General features: G+C 47.3%; 2 protein-coding genes across 3 annotated transcripts; one reads left to right on the top strand and one right to left on the bottom strand.

The window, feature by feature from the left end:
• Positions 1-1,147: 1,147 nt before the first annotated feature.
• Positions 1,148-8,739, bottom strand: SDF4 (stromal cell derived factor 4). Of its 2 annotated transcripts, none has more exons than XM_087944625.1 (7): positions 8,556-8,739; positions 7,743-8,100; positions 6,595-6,731; positions 5,853-5,966; positions 4,040-4,198; positions 2,742-2,917; positions 1,148-1,806 (listed from the first exon to the last, which is right to left on the bottom strand). In XM_087944625.1, the coding sequence occupies exons 2-7, from the start codon at positions 8,048-8,050 to the stop codon at positions 1,630-1,632; spliced, it is 1,071 nt and encodes a 356-aa protein (XP_087800751.1). In that variant the 5' UTR covers positions 8,051-8,100; positions 8,556-8,739; the 3' UTR covers positions 1,148-1,629. The 2 variants fall into 2 exon arrangements, with proteins under 2 accessions (XP_087800751.1, XP_087800750.1); XM_087944624.1 differs by having other exon boundaries at positions 8,674-8,739.
• Positions 8,740-9,238: 499 nt separating this feature from the next.
• On the top strand, positions 9,239-13,059 carry B3GALT6 (beta-1,3-galactosyltransferase 6). The gene has a single exon (XM_026681586.2). The coding sequence runs from the start codon at positions 10,012-10,014 to the stop codon at positions 11,050-11,052; it is 1,041 nt and encodes a 346-aa protein (XP_026537371.1). The 5' UTR covers positions 9,239-10,011; the 3' UTR covers positions 11,053-13,059.
• Positions 13,060-16,391: the final 3,332 nt, after the last annotated feature.

Raw genomic sequence — 16,391 nt, 5'->3', positions numbered from 1 at the left:
TTTATTCTTGAACATTCTTGCTATTCTTGTCGGTGGAAATGCCACCTGTAAAACATCTTATACAAATTTTCTTTATATGCAATTGCCTGCAATGCAAAAATACCCTGAATGGCCACTGGAGGGCACTGTTTTTATTCCCTTTGCTATGGTGTCTTTATTGCCTGCAATGCAAAAATACCCTGAATGGCCACCGGAGGGCGCTGTTTTTATTCCCTTTGCTATGGTGTCTTTATTGCCTGCAATGCAAAAATACCCTGAATGGCCACCGGAGGGCACTGTTTTTATTCCCTTTGCTATAGATGGTATATTTATTGCCTGCCAGGGTGAAATATCCTGAAGTGCCAGCGGAGGGCACTGTTTCATACCCTTTGGTATAGATCAGGGGTGTCCAACCTTGGCAACTTTAAGACTTGTGGACTTCAACTCCCAGAATTCCTCAGCCGGCTGGCTGAGGAATTCTGGGAGTTGAAGTCCACAAGTCTTAAAAGTTGCCAAGGTTGGACACCCCTGGTATAGATGGTCTTTGTAGTCCCTGCCAGGCTGAAATATCCCAAATGGCCACCTGAGGGCACTCTTTTCATACCTTGTGCTATAGGATCACTGGTGTTCGATCACATCACGTGACATATCACAATATTTTTTGCCTTTCTGAAGGTCGGGTGGGCAAGGCTTCCAGGTGACACATCTGGCCCGTGGGCTGCCAGTTTGACACCCTTGTGTATAAATGGCCTTTGTTATTCCTTGGAGGCCGCAGTGACCGAGAGAGATGGCAAGAGACGGCAGGTTTTGCCTGAGATTTGGTCTTGATTGCTTTTACACGCACCATTTAACTATGGCTCTAACTTATCCCGTCTCCCTCCTCCAAGTTACGCCCATCATACTTTCCCCCATTCACATTTTGGATGCTTGGCAAACTGGCTTGCAATTATGAGTCCCAGACCTTCTGCCATGCGATCATCACTGGCATTGTTTCCAGGAATTCAAACTCAACGGCCGTTTGACTCGCTTAATGACCATGCTCCCAAAAGGGTCATAAAATAGCTCCCTTTAGGACCCCGCTGCCTAACAACCAATTTTCCAGTTCCAATTGGAGACTCCCAGTAACCCTGTCAAGGCCACCCCCTCCAAAATAGACACCACAGTTGGAGCAGTTTCCAGTGAATCGATGTTTTCCGAAACATTCTTTTTCAAGCAATCACAAGAGCTACACAACCGCACCATGATTTAACTTGATATTAAAATTAACATATCCCTCCTTCCTCCCTCCTTCCCTCCCTCTCCAGGGATCAAGGACCAGGGTTTTGCCAGCTTTCCCCTGTGGTGTTCGCCAATTAAAAAAAACCAAAGGATCGGAACAGGGAGTCTTCGGAGAACGTAGTGAATGCTGTTCAACCGGCACTGCAAAAAATCAAGAACGTGTCCAGATTCTATCCTGGCAAGTTCAGGAAAAAAAAACATTTGGCATTATTTTAAGTGTACACGGACGGGGCTTTTGAAAGGAAAAAAGTCCAGAACACCACACTGTATAGATGCACAGAACACAACAGACCCAGCGGCAAAAGGAAAACGCGTGTTGTGTTTGGGGGGAAACGAGGCGGCGCGCGATGGGGACCCGAGGGCTCCGTGCCTTCAGAATTCCTCGTGGACGTTCCGCGCGTAGTCCATCAACTTGCTGCCGGTGAAATACTCGCTGTATTTCAAGATCTCCTCCAGCTCCAGGTGGTGATTTTGGTTCTCGTCTGCCACGGCGATCATCTGCTTGGCTTCGTTCAAGGCGTTGTACTCGTTCATGGGATCCATGTACTCCTAGGAGGAAAACGAGTGGAGGAATCCATGACCAGCAATTCAAGGTAAAACTATCTTACATTGGGGGGGGTGGGGTGTTCAGCTTTCAATCCACGCGCTCCATCCTCAAAAAGACATTAATAACTCTCCAGGGAAGGGCTTCCACTGTCTTATTTAGTTTATTATTACATTTATATACCACCCATGTTTTTGTCTGAATCAACTGCCTAACATTCAGCCAGTATCTCCCTTTCTCTATTTAATCAAGGAGGTGTTCCATCCTGCGGAACAAGAGAGGACTAAACAGCCTTCAAGTTTTTATTTTATTTACCATCCAGCCTTTAACTCAAAGTGAAGGACATATTGAATACTCCTTCCTCTCGCCCACTCCTCCTTTTGCTAACTTGGAAGAAAGAAAAAGCTGAAACTACAAACCAACTTTGCAGAAGAATGCCGTGCCCACACATCCGTTTACTCACCTGCCGTGAGAAAGCGGAGCGTGGGAGGAGGAAATTTAAAAAGTAATGCAGTCTGCCCCTTTCCTTTCCTTTCCTTTTTTCCTTTCTTTCTTTCTTTCTTTCTTTTCTTTCTTTCTTTCTCTCCTTCCTTCCCCTCACATTTGTGCCTCGCCTTCCTTCCTTCCTTCCTTCCTTCCTTCCTTCCTTCCTTCCTTCCTTCCTTCCTTCCTTCCTTCCTTCCTTCCTTCCTTCCTTTCTTTCTTTCTTTCTTTCTTCCTTCCTTCCTTCCTTCCTTCCTTCCTCCCTCCCTCTCTCTTTTTCTTCAAGTCTGGACCGTTTCCAGACAATTGTCAGCTTGATCTAGCAGGCTTCAGCTTGGTTCAAGAATTGCTAGCCTGGCACTCATGGCAGTAACCACAGCGGAAGGATGGGGAGGGGAAAAAAAATACATGTAATTTCGGGGAGAAATGAAGACACATTAAGCCACGGCTTGGTTACCTCCAACTCTTCCATGGTAACGATACCGTCACGGTTGGCATCGATGACTTCCTCGAACTCCTTCTTTCGGTCTTTCACCCAGTCGTCGTCCACATCCTGGGCTTGTTGATTTTCGACCGTGCCAACCGGCAAGGAAATGAACTCGGAAAGAGTCAGCTTCTTATCGCCGTCCTGATCTGGGGCGAGAAGTGACGGGAGATTAAAAACAAAAAATCAAAATCAAACAAGCTGCAGGTGGAAACGATTTTGAAATCTTCTCGCTTCTACTTTTGTCTCCGCCAGGCACGTCTTCTAGCCCAAGCTGCATCAGCTCGGCGTTTACAAGCACAGGGGGTCCTTGACTTACAACGGTTCAATTTAGGGGCCGTTCAAAGTTACAACGGCGCTGGGAAAAAAAATGGCTTTAAAATGAGCCAAAGCTCAGTTAGCAAATATCTCACTTAGCAACGTAAGTGTTGGGGCCCAATTGTGGTCGTAAGTCAAAGCGTATCTGTAGTCCTCGACTTAACCAGCCTTCATTTAGTGGCTGTTATAACAAGGCTGGAAAAAGTGACTTAAAGGTCCTTGCAGTTATGACCAAGGTCATGTGATCAAAATCTGGGCCCTTGGCAAGCATTTAGAAAAACACACACACCTTCCTTCCTTCCTTCCTTCCTTCCTTCCTTCCTTCCTTCCTTCCTTCTTTCTTTTTTCTTTCTTTCTCTTTCTTTCTTTCTTTCTTTCTTTTTCTTTCTTTCTTTCCTCTCCCTCTTCTCATTCATTCATTCATTCATTCAATTAAACTGCCCATCTCCCTCAAACATTACTTCCTTCCTTCCTTCTCCTTCCTTCCTTTCTTTCAGGGGGAATTCCAATAAAATATAAGAGGAATCCATTTTTAAGGTTTCAAAGCTGGAGAGAAGCAAGCTTGTCTCCCCTTTCAACTGGATAAAGGTCTCATTTTTTTTTTACTTCCTGGCACAAATCTCGGGTTTGATTGCCAGTCTTCACAATCAAACGTGAGTTCAAAGCACCCCTTCCTGGGCACCAACACCCCAGCAATCCAGAGTTGGGCTGAGAAGCCTCAGGCCAGCTCAAGTCATACAGGCCCCTGGTGGGAACATCTGAACTCAAAAGAGTTTTTTTTGCAAACTAGATGGTGGACTTCAACTCCCAGAATTCCCCAGCCGGCATTCACCCCCTGGGTGACATCAAAGCCAACCCAGCCTCTGTGCCATCTTATCTGCTTGGGACGATCCAAGTTGGAAGAACTTTATTTATTTATTTATTGGGGGGGAGGGGGGGGAGGAAGGACGTACCCAAATCCCGGACGATTTCCTTGACCATAAATTTCAGCATTCCTCTGCTGTGCTCCGGATGAAGGAAAGACAAAAATTCTTCCTCGTTCAGCAACAGATCGGCCGGCGGGTTGTCGGCTTGGTACCAGCGATCTTTCAAATTATCGAGCACTTCCTGGGCTGTGGGGTAGAAAAGATTTTTTTTTAAAAAAAGAGGTTCAGCGAATTCCCAAGTCCAGGTTTTAAAAAGCATAAATGTGTGTTTACCGTCCTGGTTAAAACGGACAAGGAGAGAACTCGGTTGGAGATTTTGGCCAATTAAGACATAACATTACTTGTTTGTTTTCCACCAATGATTAAAACAGATTTCAGAATTTGTGGGCCGGGAGTTTTGGAAACCACCTCTGTTGGCTGCTACCAAGGGGTTGTCCTCTTCAGGACCACAGAACCAATTCGAAAGAACCATGGTTCTGTCAGGTTGGTAAAGTCAGGAAAAACAATGCAAAGAGACTCTCGAATCCCTGAGAAGCGAGGAGGGCTTGAGAACAACCCACAAGGATTAAAATAAGAGAATGGGGCACTTTTCTGCAGAACTCTTTAGAAAAATCTCAGTTTTCCATTCAATAATCTTTTTTATCAATCCTGGCTCCAGACACATGGGGAGGCCGGGCAAATTTTAAAGGCCCCAAAAGCAGTTCAACAGTTTAATTCAATGTATGCCCTGCTTCACTCAAAAACCAATACAAACCACATTCAATTAGTGAGAAAAGGCAGGATAAGGGCTTAAAGACATCCACAGAAATCAAAATACACACTGGGAAGGACTCCAGAACTCAGATAAGAACTGGAAGACTAGAATTATTTCACACTTTGCTTCCAGCACTGGGCCGTGCACAGTTTGTCCTTATAAACAGTCTTCATAGCAGCAGCTCATGAAGGAGATCAGGGCCCCTTCCTCTCCCGTAGACCACGCCATTCATGTTTCTCCCTCATACTCTCCTCCCTGCGTGCCCTAGGAGGAAGAGAGGACGGGCCAGGGTCTTCCTCTGACTGCCCAGCTGGCCTGTGCCCTTCCCCAGTTTCCTCCACAACCTCTGGAGCCACACTCCCACTCCCTGTGGGCTGTTCCTCCTCTCCCTCTTGAGTCAGACTCCAACAGGGGCATGACAGCTCTTGCCAACACACCACTAAACCGGTTGCGTTACCCCAGGCCTCCCAGAAGGACACACAAAGCTTCCTTTATCTCAGTTGTGTGACCTAGATTAAACTAATCCCTGAGAGATTAAAATATAGCAGCAATACAGTTGCCAGGGTGAAGGAGGGGAGGGATGTGGGTGACCCTGTACATTGTGCCAAGCGAGAATTAGGAAGCCTTCCTTGGAAAACCAAGAGAAAATAGTGATAGATAGATAGATAGATAGATAGATAGATAGATAGATAGATAGATAGATAGACAGACAGACAGACAGACATATTTGTTTTCTGAGGTTCTCGCGGGTATTTGTATGTGGATCTTTGGTTATTTGGGTTTTCTCCCGCGTAAGATTGGAGAGTATCTGAGCAGCGTTTGATGAAGTCTCATTCATCATCTTCAGGCTTGTGTCTTCAGCTCTGTGCTTCTCAGAGTGACTCACTCTGAGAAGCACAGAGCTGAAGACACAAGCCTGAAGATGATGAATGAGACTTCATCAAACGTTGCCTAGATACTTCCAATCTTACGCGGGAGAAACCCGAATAACCAAAGATCCATATATATATATATATATGCATATATATTTTAAATTTCACAGAACCCATGGGCTTTGAATCCTGTTCAGGAAAAAAAGACACTCACTCTCTTCGTCAATCTTCAGCTCTTCGTTGTTTTTAATCTTTTCCGCCACCTCTTTCTCGTTCATGCCTTTGCTTGCCAGGAACTTGATTTTATATTCATCCCAGGACACGTGGCCTAAAAGGAAAGGAAAGAAGCTTCAACAACCTCCATGCAGTCAATCGTAAAGTCAGACTAGCTCTATACCCGTGCTTCGCTACGAAAGTACATGGTCGGGCTCGGTTTTTTGGGAGGAAAACAAGGGGGTGGGGGAATTCTGCCTCTGCCTACCAGCATCCATCGGTATTCATCTGGCTAGCATCCTGTCAGTGTGTGAGAGTTGAGAGCTGTTTGGAAACCGAAAGAGTATTTGCTGTGTGAGCAAGGAGACAGCAAGGAGCCTAGATGTGGCTCAGCTCAGCTGTTCTGTCCTAAAGCTGCTTGCTGCTATGAAACTGAAACTGAATCTCCTCTGCTTGTGTTTTGCATTTGGGAGAGATTTCTTTTCAGAGGGGAGGGGAGGGGGAGTAGAACTCCTTAGCATCAGAGCGTGTTAATCATAATAATATAGGAAATACTAATGGCTCTGATGGTCATTTCGGAAAATCCTTTTTTAGTGAGCCCCTAGAAGCCAAGAGGGCCATACGTGCCAAATTTCAAGTTTGTAGGCTTTACGGTTCTGGAGATTTTGTGATGAGGCGTGAGGGGTCTTTCGCTTTTATTACAGAGAGAGAGATTCTTTCCCCATGGCTGCCCCATCTCTTACCGTCGCCATCAGGGTCCACAGCCTGGAAGTGCATCTTGTTTTCTTTCATGGCCTCCTGGAAGTGCTCCTCGGTCTTCTCCATGATCCAGCGCTGCATCTCCTTGGCGCTGATTTTCTTATCCCGGTTGATGTCAACCCTGCAAAAGTTCAGCGGGGGAAAAAAGAAGAAAAAAAAAAGGATTCCCAATCTCCAGTGTCCGGCAAAAAGGGAGAAATCCTGCCTTTGCTCAGCCAAGAAACAACCAGCCTACAAGTTCAGGTGATCAAGGATCGAGAGCAATGAAGGAAGGCCATCAACCCCGCCAATGGCTTTTCCATGTTATTACCGCCACTTGCTTCCCTGATATGCCCTTAACAAGAATTCTTTTTTCTTTGCGGGCAAGATATCGGCACGGCCGTTGCCAATCCCACAATATCACATTACAATTTTTTGTGTGTGTGTGACTGGAAAGAATGCAGAGAAGAACAACGAAGTTGATTAGGGGTCTGGAGACAAAAAACATATGAAGAACAATTGCAGGATTTGAGTATGGCTAGTCTACAGAAGGACTAGGGGAGGCATGATACCAGCATTCCACTATTTGAGGGGGCTGCCCCAAAGAAGAGGTTGTCAACTTATATTCCAAAGCACCAGAAGGCCAGACAAGAAGCAACGGATGGAAACTAACCAAGGAGAGAAGCAACCTGGAATTAAGGAGAAATTTACTAACAGGGAGGACCATTAACCAGTGGAACAGCTTGCCACCAGAAGTTGTGGGTGCTTCACCACTGGAGGTTTTTAAGACGAGGCTGGACAGCCCTCTGTCTGAAATGGTATAGTATAGGGTGGGCCTCCTGTTTGAGGAGGGGGTTGGGCTAGAAGACCTCCAAGGTCCCTTCCAGCTCCATTCTAACTGAAGCTTTGCAATAAGCCCACTGGCAGTGGAAGGAATAAATAAAGAGCATATTCACTTAAGCAGCGAGAATCCAAGGCAGATTTCCTCCCCTTATTTTCCTAGAAAGTGGGGGGCACTTTCTAAGATTCTTAGAACAATCACAGCTTACAGAGGGAAGCCATAATCAAGATTTATCTAATGCTGGCCTCCCTTCCCTCTATTTTAGAAGAACAGCAGCCATTTTTCAAGTTAAAGCAAGACAGGGGGGCTCACTTTGAGAAAATCACCACCAGTTTCTTCCGGTTCCTCCACGGTTCTGAGTCTTCCTCAAACTCCTCCATCTCTTTCCCCAAGAAGACCTCCTGGTGAAACTCCTTGTTGAGGTGCCCGTCCAGCTCCATCTTGACTCCATTCAAGTGGTCCGGAGGGAGGATCTCGTTTTCGTCTTTGCTGTCGGCCGCCTTCTCTTTGAGGACGGAGCTGTTGGCCGGCCGGGCGTAGACATCCATGAGCAAAAAGACGAAGAGGAGGGACAGGTAGATGGAGCCCAGGCTGCAGATGAAGACGCGTTTGGAAACCATGGCTTCAAGGTGGTCAGCGGGAGGAAGGACCCGTGTGGTGTCTGGATAACCTGGAAAGGGGGGAGGGGGGGAGGCAAAGGGGTCAGACGATTAGCATTATAGTCCCATTTTGAGAAATAGACACCCAAAATAAGACCCTGCCTTACAGTGATTCATATTTATGACCGTTCCCTGGGGGGGGTCATGTCCCTTTTGGCGACCTGAACGAGCAAAGTCAATGGTGGGAAAGCCATTGTTACTCACTATAAGGAACTGAGAGTTGTCCATTTAGCAACTGTGGCCAGAAAGGTCGTAAAACGGGGGGAAAAACTCAGCCCCTGCAAGGGCTGAGTGGCGGTCGTAAGTCGAGGAGTACCTGTACTGCCCAATGGATCCAACCTGGCTCCCCAGAATCCTCGCCCTCCCTCCCCACCGGCAGAAAAGCCCCCAGGGACCCCTCGAAGAAGCTCTGGGGACTCCCCGCAAGGTGAAAAGGGACATTGAAAGGGCGGCACTCCGCACATGCCTAGAGGAACCTTCGCCCGAACTCCAAGGGAAGCGCTCTCTTCGGGATCTATGTACTCTGCGCATGCTCAGAGACGGCCGTCCCTCCCCCCCCCCTTCCTGTCCAAGAGGGGTCTGACCTTCTCAATCGGCCGCCCAACCTCCTCATGCCTGACCCCACGCCGGGGCAGCGGCGACTTTTCTTCGGGTTCAAACCGGAAGCCGGAAGCTTCACTCCGCGCTGTGAGGACCGGCAGAGCCCCGCCTCTTCCGCCCCCGGAGGATGCCGTTAATCGCCCGTCCCGCGGAAGCGAGTCCCAGCAGGCAGCGGGTCGGTTTTATTTCCCTCTCCTCTACTCACTAAATAAAATGCGAAATAAAAATAAAATAAATAAAAATATGAAACGTTTTATCTTTTAAATTAAAATTTACGGAACGAGCAGGCGCTCAGTTAGACACCCTCAACGGAGGCAAAGGAGACGGGGAGCTTCGCCGTTGGAAGCGGTCCTGGGCGGCAAGCGAACCCGGCGCAGCCATCTTTGTTTCGGGCACAACCCCTACTTTTTCCCTATCTTTAAGGCGGCCGCGCCCAAATCTGGAACCACAATCGGGCATTTTTAAAAAGGGACTTTTTTTTTTGCTCCAGCACCGTTCCGCTATCCTACTGGCTGGCATTAACCGCGTCTCAAAAACCCCCAGACCTGCGCTGCCCTAATTCATCATGGCGGGGAGCCTGCCCTCTTTTGACGTCAGCCTCAGTTGCCCTGAGACGGGACGGCGTGAGGAACACGGGGTGGGGGGCGCAGGGGAACGACTGAAGGAAATGAGAAGCAGTCACGTGGTGCGATCGTGCTCGGCCCCCCCCTCCACCTCCGCTGCAAGATCCCGCTCTTTCGCATTTTCTCTCCGCCTCAGAGGCAGCGAGGCCTTCCTGGACAGACTCGCGTCAGGACCCGAGCGCGCATGCGCCGCGGGCGAGAACACCGCTTTCGCCGGGGCCGACCCGAAGCAGCCGCCAGAAGACAATGAACCTTCCGCTGGAGGCGATCCAGCAGGCACCCGGCGGCATCTTCGAACGCAGGCTGAGGAGGTGTGTCCCAACCCGCCGCCCGTAGCCGGGAGGGGGAAAACCTTCCCCCCGAAAACCTGAGGCGAAGTGCCGGAGGAGGGGGAGAAGGGGGAACGAGGCAGAGTTGGGCCTGGCCGAGGGGAGTGGCCAAGCCTGCGGCCCGCCCCGCAGGGACGGTGGGCGGGGACTAACCCCGCTCTGAACCAATCGGCACCCAGCCTTGGCGAGCGGTCGCCGAGGGATTGGATTGCTTCCGCGGAGAGGCGGGGCTGAGCCTTGAGACCAAACCCCGAGGCGTTGGCGCCGCCTTCTGGGGGGAGGAGCCACTTTTCAGCACCTCTCCAAGGAGGGGAGGGGGGCAAAAGGAGCATCCCGTTCCTCCCGCCCACTAGAGGGCGCTGAGGGGGCCATGAAGCTGGTGCGCCTGCTCTGTCGACACAAGACCCTGCTGGGGGGCCTGTCCCTCTTCGGGATGGTGCTGCTCTACTTGGCCAGGTGCACCTCGGAGGGCCTCAAGTCTTCCCCGGGGTGGGGGCTACCCCAGCAGCAGCAGCCCCCGCCTGCCCGGGGAGGGGCCCTGGGCGGCCCTCACCCCCCTGCGGCGGCTCCTCCGCCCCCTCCGGAGGAGGCTACCTTTCTGGCGGTGCTGGTGGTCAGCGGGCCCAAGTACACCGAGCGGCGGAGCATCATCCGGAGCACCTGGTTCTCGGCGGCTAGCCGGGTGCCCCACAACGACCTGTGGTGCCGCTTCGTGGTGGGAACCGGCGGGCTGAGCAGCGAGGAGCTGCACAGCCTGGAACTGGAGCAGAGCCGCCACCATGACCTACTCCTCCTCCCTGACCTGCGGGACTCCTACGAGAACCTGACCGCCAAAGTCTTAGCCATGTACGTCTGGCTGGACCAGCACCTGGACTTCCGCTTCGTCCTGAAGGCCGACGACGACACCTTTGTCCGCCTGGACGTCCTGGCGGAAGAACTGCGGTCCAAGGAGCCGCGCCGCCTCTACTGGGGCTTCTTCTCGGGACGCGGCCGGGTGAAGTCGGGCGGCAAATGGAAAGAAAACGCCTGGCTCCTGTGCGACTACTACCTGCCTTACGCCCTGGGCGGTGGCTACGTCATCTCGGCCGACCTGGTGCACTACCTGCGCCTGAGCCAGGACTATCTCAACCTCTGGCAGAGCGAGGATGTCTCCCTGGGGGCCTGGCTGGCCCCCGTGGACGTCAAGAGGATTCATGACCCTCGCTTCGACACTGAGTACAAGTCGCGCGGTTGCAACAATAAGTACGTGGTGACGCACAAGCAGAGCCTGGAGGACATGCTGGAGAAGCATCAGACTCTGGCCAAAGAAGGGAAGCTTTGCAAGGAGGAGGTGAAACTCCGACTCTCGTACGTGTACGACTGGAATGTGCCTCCTTCCCAGTGCTGCCAGAGAAAAGATGGCATACCCTGAAACCCTGGACTGGAAGGGAGGAAGGGAAGCTGAACTGGGAGGGGTGGGTCGCAAGGGAAGGACAGGTGTCACGCTCCAAGCTCTCCCTGTGTTGAACTTACACCCAGTATGCCTAATCATACTTCGTCGTTTTTAAACTTTCAGAGTAATCCTATTTTCATTTGACTTAACAAAAAGTTATGGAAGAACACTGAGCCTTCTGCACTTCCCCAAAACTTAGGACTGTAAATTATGCATTCATAAAGGGGACATCATTCGATGGGATGTGAAACATTTAAAAAAAGAGTTCCAAAAATCCAGTGTTAAGTGACACAGCCCTTCTCCATGACAATACGTGTACATTTTGGGAAAATGCTAGTACTGGGGACCGTTTCTCTCCTATTCCTTACTTCAAAAGGATGTAGATTTTTTTTCCCTACCAAGGCTGTTGATGCGTGAAAAGTTTCCCTTATCAAGAGAGCAATTGAGACATGAACCCCAATGGAATTACAAATTAAGGTGCTGCAATCATATATGTCATTTCTGAACTGAAGTAGCAACTTCTCCCACACTAAGGTTTTTTAAAAATGGCACATCCTCGACTGACTTCTGTTTCACTTGGATAATTTCTTGAATGTCCGTTTATTACAACATCCTCCACTTCCTGATTGCTACAGCCTGCTCTTTGAATCATCTTTCCCTTTACTCAAAAGGGGGGTGTTTTAATCTGTAAGAACAGCATTTCAGGGGGATCCACTTGATCGGATGCTGGAGCCGCCATTATGCACTACGAATGGCCTATTGGATGGCTGGGGAAGATCAGCTACTTTTTAAGTGGTTGCTTCACTGCTGAAGAAGACAGCTTCATTTTGAACATCCACGGTGCTTGGTCCCTGAGGGAATTAGATGTTTTTAAAATTGTGGCTGTTAACTTTTTTCAAATATACTGTTGATGATTAAAATGGGATTATGTCCTTTTCTTGGGGACAAGCATTTGAGCTATAACTCTAGATTATGATGAGCTGAAATGGGAGATGACTAAATTGGGATGCCTTCCTTGATCAATTTATTTTAAGAGAAGTATTTGAGAGCAAGTAGGTTGCAAATAATGATAATTTCATTTGCACACCCTGGTTGTTTGCAGCAGGCCTAGTTTTGACAAGCAGGACTTAATTCACCCAGAATTTATGAGCTGTCACTGCCTTTCTGGTGATGATAGTATGGAGAGCCTTCAGTCAAAATCACCTCAAAAACCTTCATTGTGGCCATGATGCCGAAGGTGTTAAGCGTTCTGGGCCAAAGGATTTTTGGAAAGATCTTATAGATGGATGGAATTGTTTCTTTTTAGGGATGAATTGTGCTCTGTTGGATGGAGGGACTCATAATTTTTATATTGTTGGGGGTCCATTGACTATGTTTGTTTTTCCTACAATGTCTACAATAATCCTGGCTCTAAATATTTACATTTTTCCATGGATATTTGAACTATGTTTCCCTCCTGAAAGCTTAAAAGAACCTTAGGGCTTAATCTGCTTTTCATTCTCAAAGCACTCATAGCAGAGAATCTGACATTCATATCTATTTATGTTTAGATTGAATGGAGAGAAGATTATGATCCAATCATGCTTTAAGGAAAGAGTAGCTGAATTACATTTTTTTTTCCTCTGGTGGTCTCCCATGCGAGTTCTATCAAGACCCACCGTAATTCGTTTTTTTCAGAGATCACTTTAGCCCAAACAGTAGCTGCTACTTTGCTACAGGGGGCAAAATTAGTTTGTTTTAACAATGGACTGCTGGCCATGTTGCAGCTCACTGGTTGTCCAAGCTTCCTTTGAGAAATTAGTTACCAGAAACAATTGAAAATATTTGTCCCCTCCAAGGGGAGTTAGTATTATATGTAAAATTACGTGCTTATAATAGTGATAATTTATTTATAAATACTGTAAATGTACTGTGTATAGTTTCAGGCCTGAGGAAAATGGTTGAATGTCATAGTAATTTTAATTTATTAAAGGAATGTGTTGAAGCTCAGAATGGTCCTTTATCAAATGCCATTGTTTTCTGCTGCACGTTTTTAATTTAAAATTTCTGGTGCTGGCTTTTAATTCAGACTCTGCTGCATTTATCTTTGAAACTTGCATGAAAGAATGTATAGATAGATCCTTTCGGTTGAAATATTACTGCTTCTGAAAGCTGTTTAAATATTGCTGATTCTGATTTATAATTGCCCGGTTCTCCATATATTTGCACACAATGACCTGCGCAGAATACACACCACTATCCTAATTCTTCTACGGCAATTGGATTTTTAAACGGGGTGGAAATGAAAAGATGCCAAATGAAATATGACAGTGGGAAGCTCATATTGGTATTGCTTGTGACTTTTCTTAGGGGTTTTTATAACTGATTCACAGCTGGAAAGCAGACCTCTCGTTCTGGGCATGAGTGCTTATGAAATTTTAAGATTTTTCTAAGCAAAGGGAGTGCAGATTTGACACACACACACCCCAAATAAATAAAGCTATGTACAAACTGGCATTATTTCACTACATTTAAAGGAGGCCAATGAATATATTCTGGAATACAAAGAGCTTCAACATCAAGCTATAGATATTTTTCATCGGCTTTAGCAGGAGCAAAGCATAAAGCAAAGCATAAAGCCATAAGCTTCATTTAAAAAAAAACAAAAAATGTGACAACTTCCCTAGCAAGTAGGAAGTTCTCTCAAGCCGCTTTTATCCATGAACCAGATTCCTAAATAGCATTAAAAGAGAGAGCAATGCAATTATGAATAGCCGCGGCCTAATTAGATCAGCCATTCAGGGGAGTTTAGACATCTGTATTAAGTACTTATAATTGCTGAAGAATTTGCTGAACTAAGGTGGTGTCAGTGAAGAGTTGTTTAATAAATAAAAGCCATGTCCTATCACTTTAAACCAAGAAATTAATAATTCAGCAACGCTTTGCCTTGAGACCCTAATGCCATTTTCCACCTGCCTAATCAAGGAGATGCCAGAGATTTTGGCATAATTTGCTACCCACTTTAAGCCTCAGCAGAATGAAGGGGAGAAAGTGTTAAGACAGAAATGCCACAGGTTTTCTCCCTACTCATAGCAAATTTTAAATTTCTCCCCCCCCCGCCACGCCCCGAAATGGACCTAGTTCATGAGCAACTGAACCCAAATTAATTAATGTATTAGTGTGCATGCGGCTGGCGTATATTCACTTCACCATCTTCCCCATTAGCCGTGCAAAAGCTGCGAATTTTCATGCGAGTGCAGATTTGCCGTTGACTTGATACCTTAAAGGTGCTTTTTCAAAAGGCAATTTGATTATTTTTTTTCCTTGAGGAAGTAAACGAATAAGTTTCGCTTCTCATCCAAGGAGCTTCGGTCGGTTCTGAACAGATGAATGAGAAGCGAAATTTCTCCTCCTTCCTCAAGGTAAAAAAAAAAACAGTCCAGTTTTTTTTCCTTGGAAGAAGTTTTGGAAAAAAAGCACCTTTGAGATAACTAAGACCTGGATGACTGAGAATCTTCCCAGGCGTTGATATTGAATACGCCTGGAATGTTCAAAACATCTTTTTCGATCTATTGTACTTTTTTTCCTTTTTTTTTTTTTGGAGAACTTTTGTTCAGAGTTGCAAATGTAATATGCACCCAAACTCAGAGGAGTCGTAAGTCCCAGCCAAGTGCATTCTTTCAAGCCATCGATAGCCTGAGGCTGGGAAGAGCAGAGAGGAAAACAAATACCTTTGATTTCCTCTCAACGTTTGGATGCAGATTAAAGCCCGGTCCTTCCCGAAGTCTTTTTTTCTCAACCTCTTTTCAGGAAACCAAGGTTAGGGGAAGGAGAAAAGAGTTGGTTTTCCAAATCTGCTCACCGCATCTCCTTCCTGGGCGAGGCATGTCTTTTCAATTTCGTATTTTTAAAGAGAGGCTTTGCTAGAAGGCAGGATGAATAATGCATGAGAGCTCTTTGCTTCCCCGCCTCCCGTACCCGTTAGGAAGGTGCCTGGGTGCTTCCTCTGAGCCTCCACCTCCAGTAAACAGGATGAGGTGGAAAATATCTCCAGTTTTTCCAAATCATCATGGACAACAGTCTGCACGAGGCCAAGCCTTAGAAGGTGTTCTGATCTGGGCTTTCCAAGATCATGAAGCAGACTCCTCATTTTGATAAAACCCTTTTTATTTAGGTTAAAGTGAATTCCTCTCCAGCAAAGTCCCGGCAAACAGTCTTTCATGAGATTTCACAACTACAGACCTTTATCCGGCTTGGAGAGCTGCCGGGCCAATATCTTGCAAACGCCACGCTGTAGCAGAAATTATTTGACAAAAAGTCAGGAACAGATCTTCACCCTAACGAATGGAACTAATTGTCTCCTGCAAACACCACTCCCCTTTCGCTCCTCTTTATTCCCTATGGGAGGGGCCATTCACCATCCACCTATGCTTTTACTCCCGAGTCGACCCTTGTTCCTTAACTGTTCCCTTCTCCTGACAGCTCTGTGCATGCGCACATTGGGAACAGGCTCCAGCTGTTCTTCTGCCCCACTGATTTCCAAATTCCGAAGGCAGCTGATAACTGTCAAACGGCCCTGGCCCCATCTCTGCCTTCGACGCAGAGCACTCCTCAGAGCCTTCCCCATACTCCAGGACTGGCCCATGTTCCTCCCCAACTTGTGAATTCTCCCCCCCCTTCTCCAAGAGCCTTGAGGCTTGATAGAAGTGAAAACCTTGGCAGTCTGAAGTATGTGTTAAATAAGTTGTTTGTGTGTTGTCTTCCTTCTCTTGTCTAAACTGAACGGAGCTCTCAGAGGATTTCAGCATAAATGAACTAATCTGCAGCAGCACTCCCGGGATAGCCAGATTTTAAAATCTCTCCAAAAATGTGAAGAGCAAAACCCCAGAATGGAGGAATAAGGAACGGTGCCTTAGGAATTTATAATGCAGCATTGTCCTGACGTCTGCAGGCAAACTCCCCCGGAGCCCCGCAATTGTACCAAGGTATGAGATCAGCTTTCCATTTGGTTCAATAATTCAGTGGGAGATTAAATTTTAATTCCATCCTCTGCAGCAGCTGGCCAAGCTGGGCATCCCATTTATTCTGACAATCACGATTGGTTTTAATTAAACACACCTCTATCCCGTTGGTTTTTTTTTTGTTTTTTTTTGCAGAAAGCAGGGAAGGCCCTTTCTCTGTGCCACAGAATTTTAAGCAATTCTAAGTGATATTGGGGGGGGGGGGGTCTTATGTCTGACAATAGAATAGACGAAGGGGGGACTGGCATGAAAAAGGGCTGGAGGTGTAGGATATGATAGAGGTAGTCCCCGACTACCTAAATTTGGTTGGTGACCATT

The sequence above is a fragment of the Notechis scutatus genome, chromosome 16 (genome assembly GCF_049901735.1).
Source record: "Notechis scutatus isolate UNSWTSFEM ecotype Mainland chromosome 16, rNotScu1.2, whole genome shotgun sequence".
Classification (NCBI taxonomy): Eukaryota; Metazoa; Chordata; class Lepidosauria; order Squamata; family Elapidae; genus Notechis; species Notechis scutatus.
Note: the sequence above shows the minus strand (reverse complement) of the source record. Positions and strands in the feature narration are given on the sequence as shown.

What these genes read in the sequence shown, in the direction of transcription:
- SDF4 (XM_087944625.1), bottom strand. Translation starts at nt 8,050, where the DNA reads ATGGTTTCCAAACGCGTCTTCATCTGCAGCCTGGGCTCCATCTACCTG. An exon ending in TGTGGACCCTGATGGCGACG is followed by an intron (nt 5,967 to 6,594) that starts GTAAGAGATGGG and finishes CTTTCCTTTTAG; the next exon opens with GCCACGTGTCCTGGGATGAA. An exon ending in GCTGAAGATTGACGAAGAGA is followed by an intron (nt 4,199 to 5,852) that starts GTGAGTGTCTTT and finishes TCTACCCCACAG; the next exon opens with CCCAGGAAGTGCTCGATAAT.
- B3GALT6 (XM_026681586.2), top strand. Translation starts at nt 10,012, where the DNA reads ATGAAGCTGGTGCGCCTGCTCTGTCGACACAAGACCCTGCTGGGGGGC.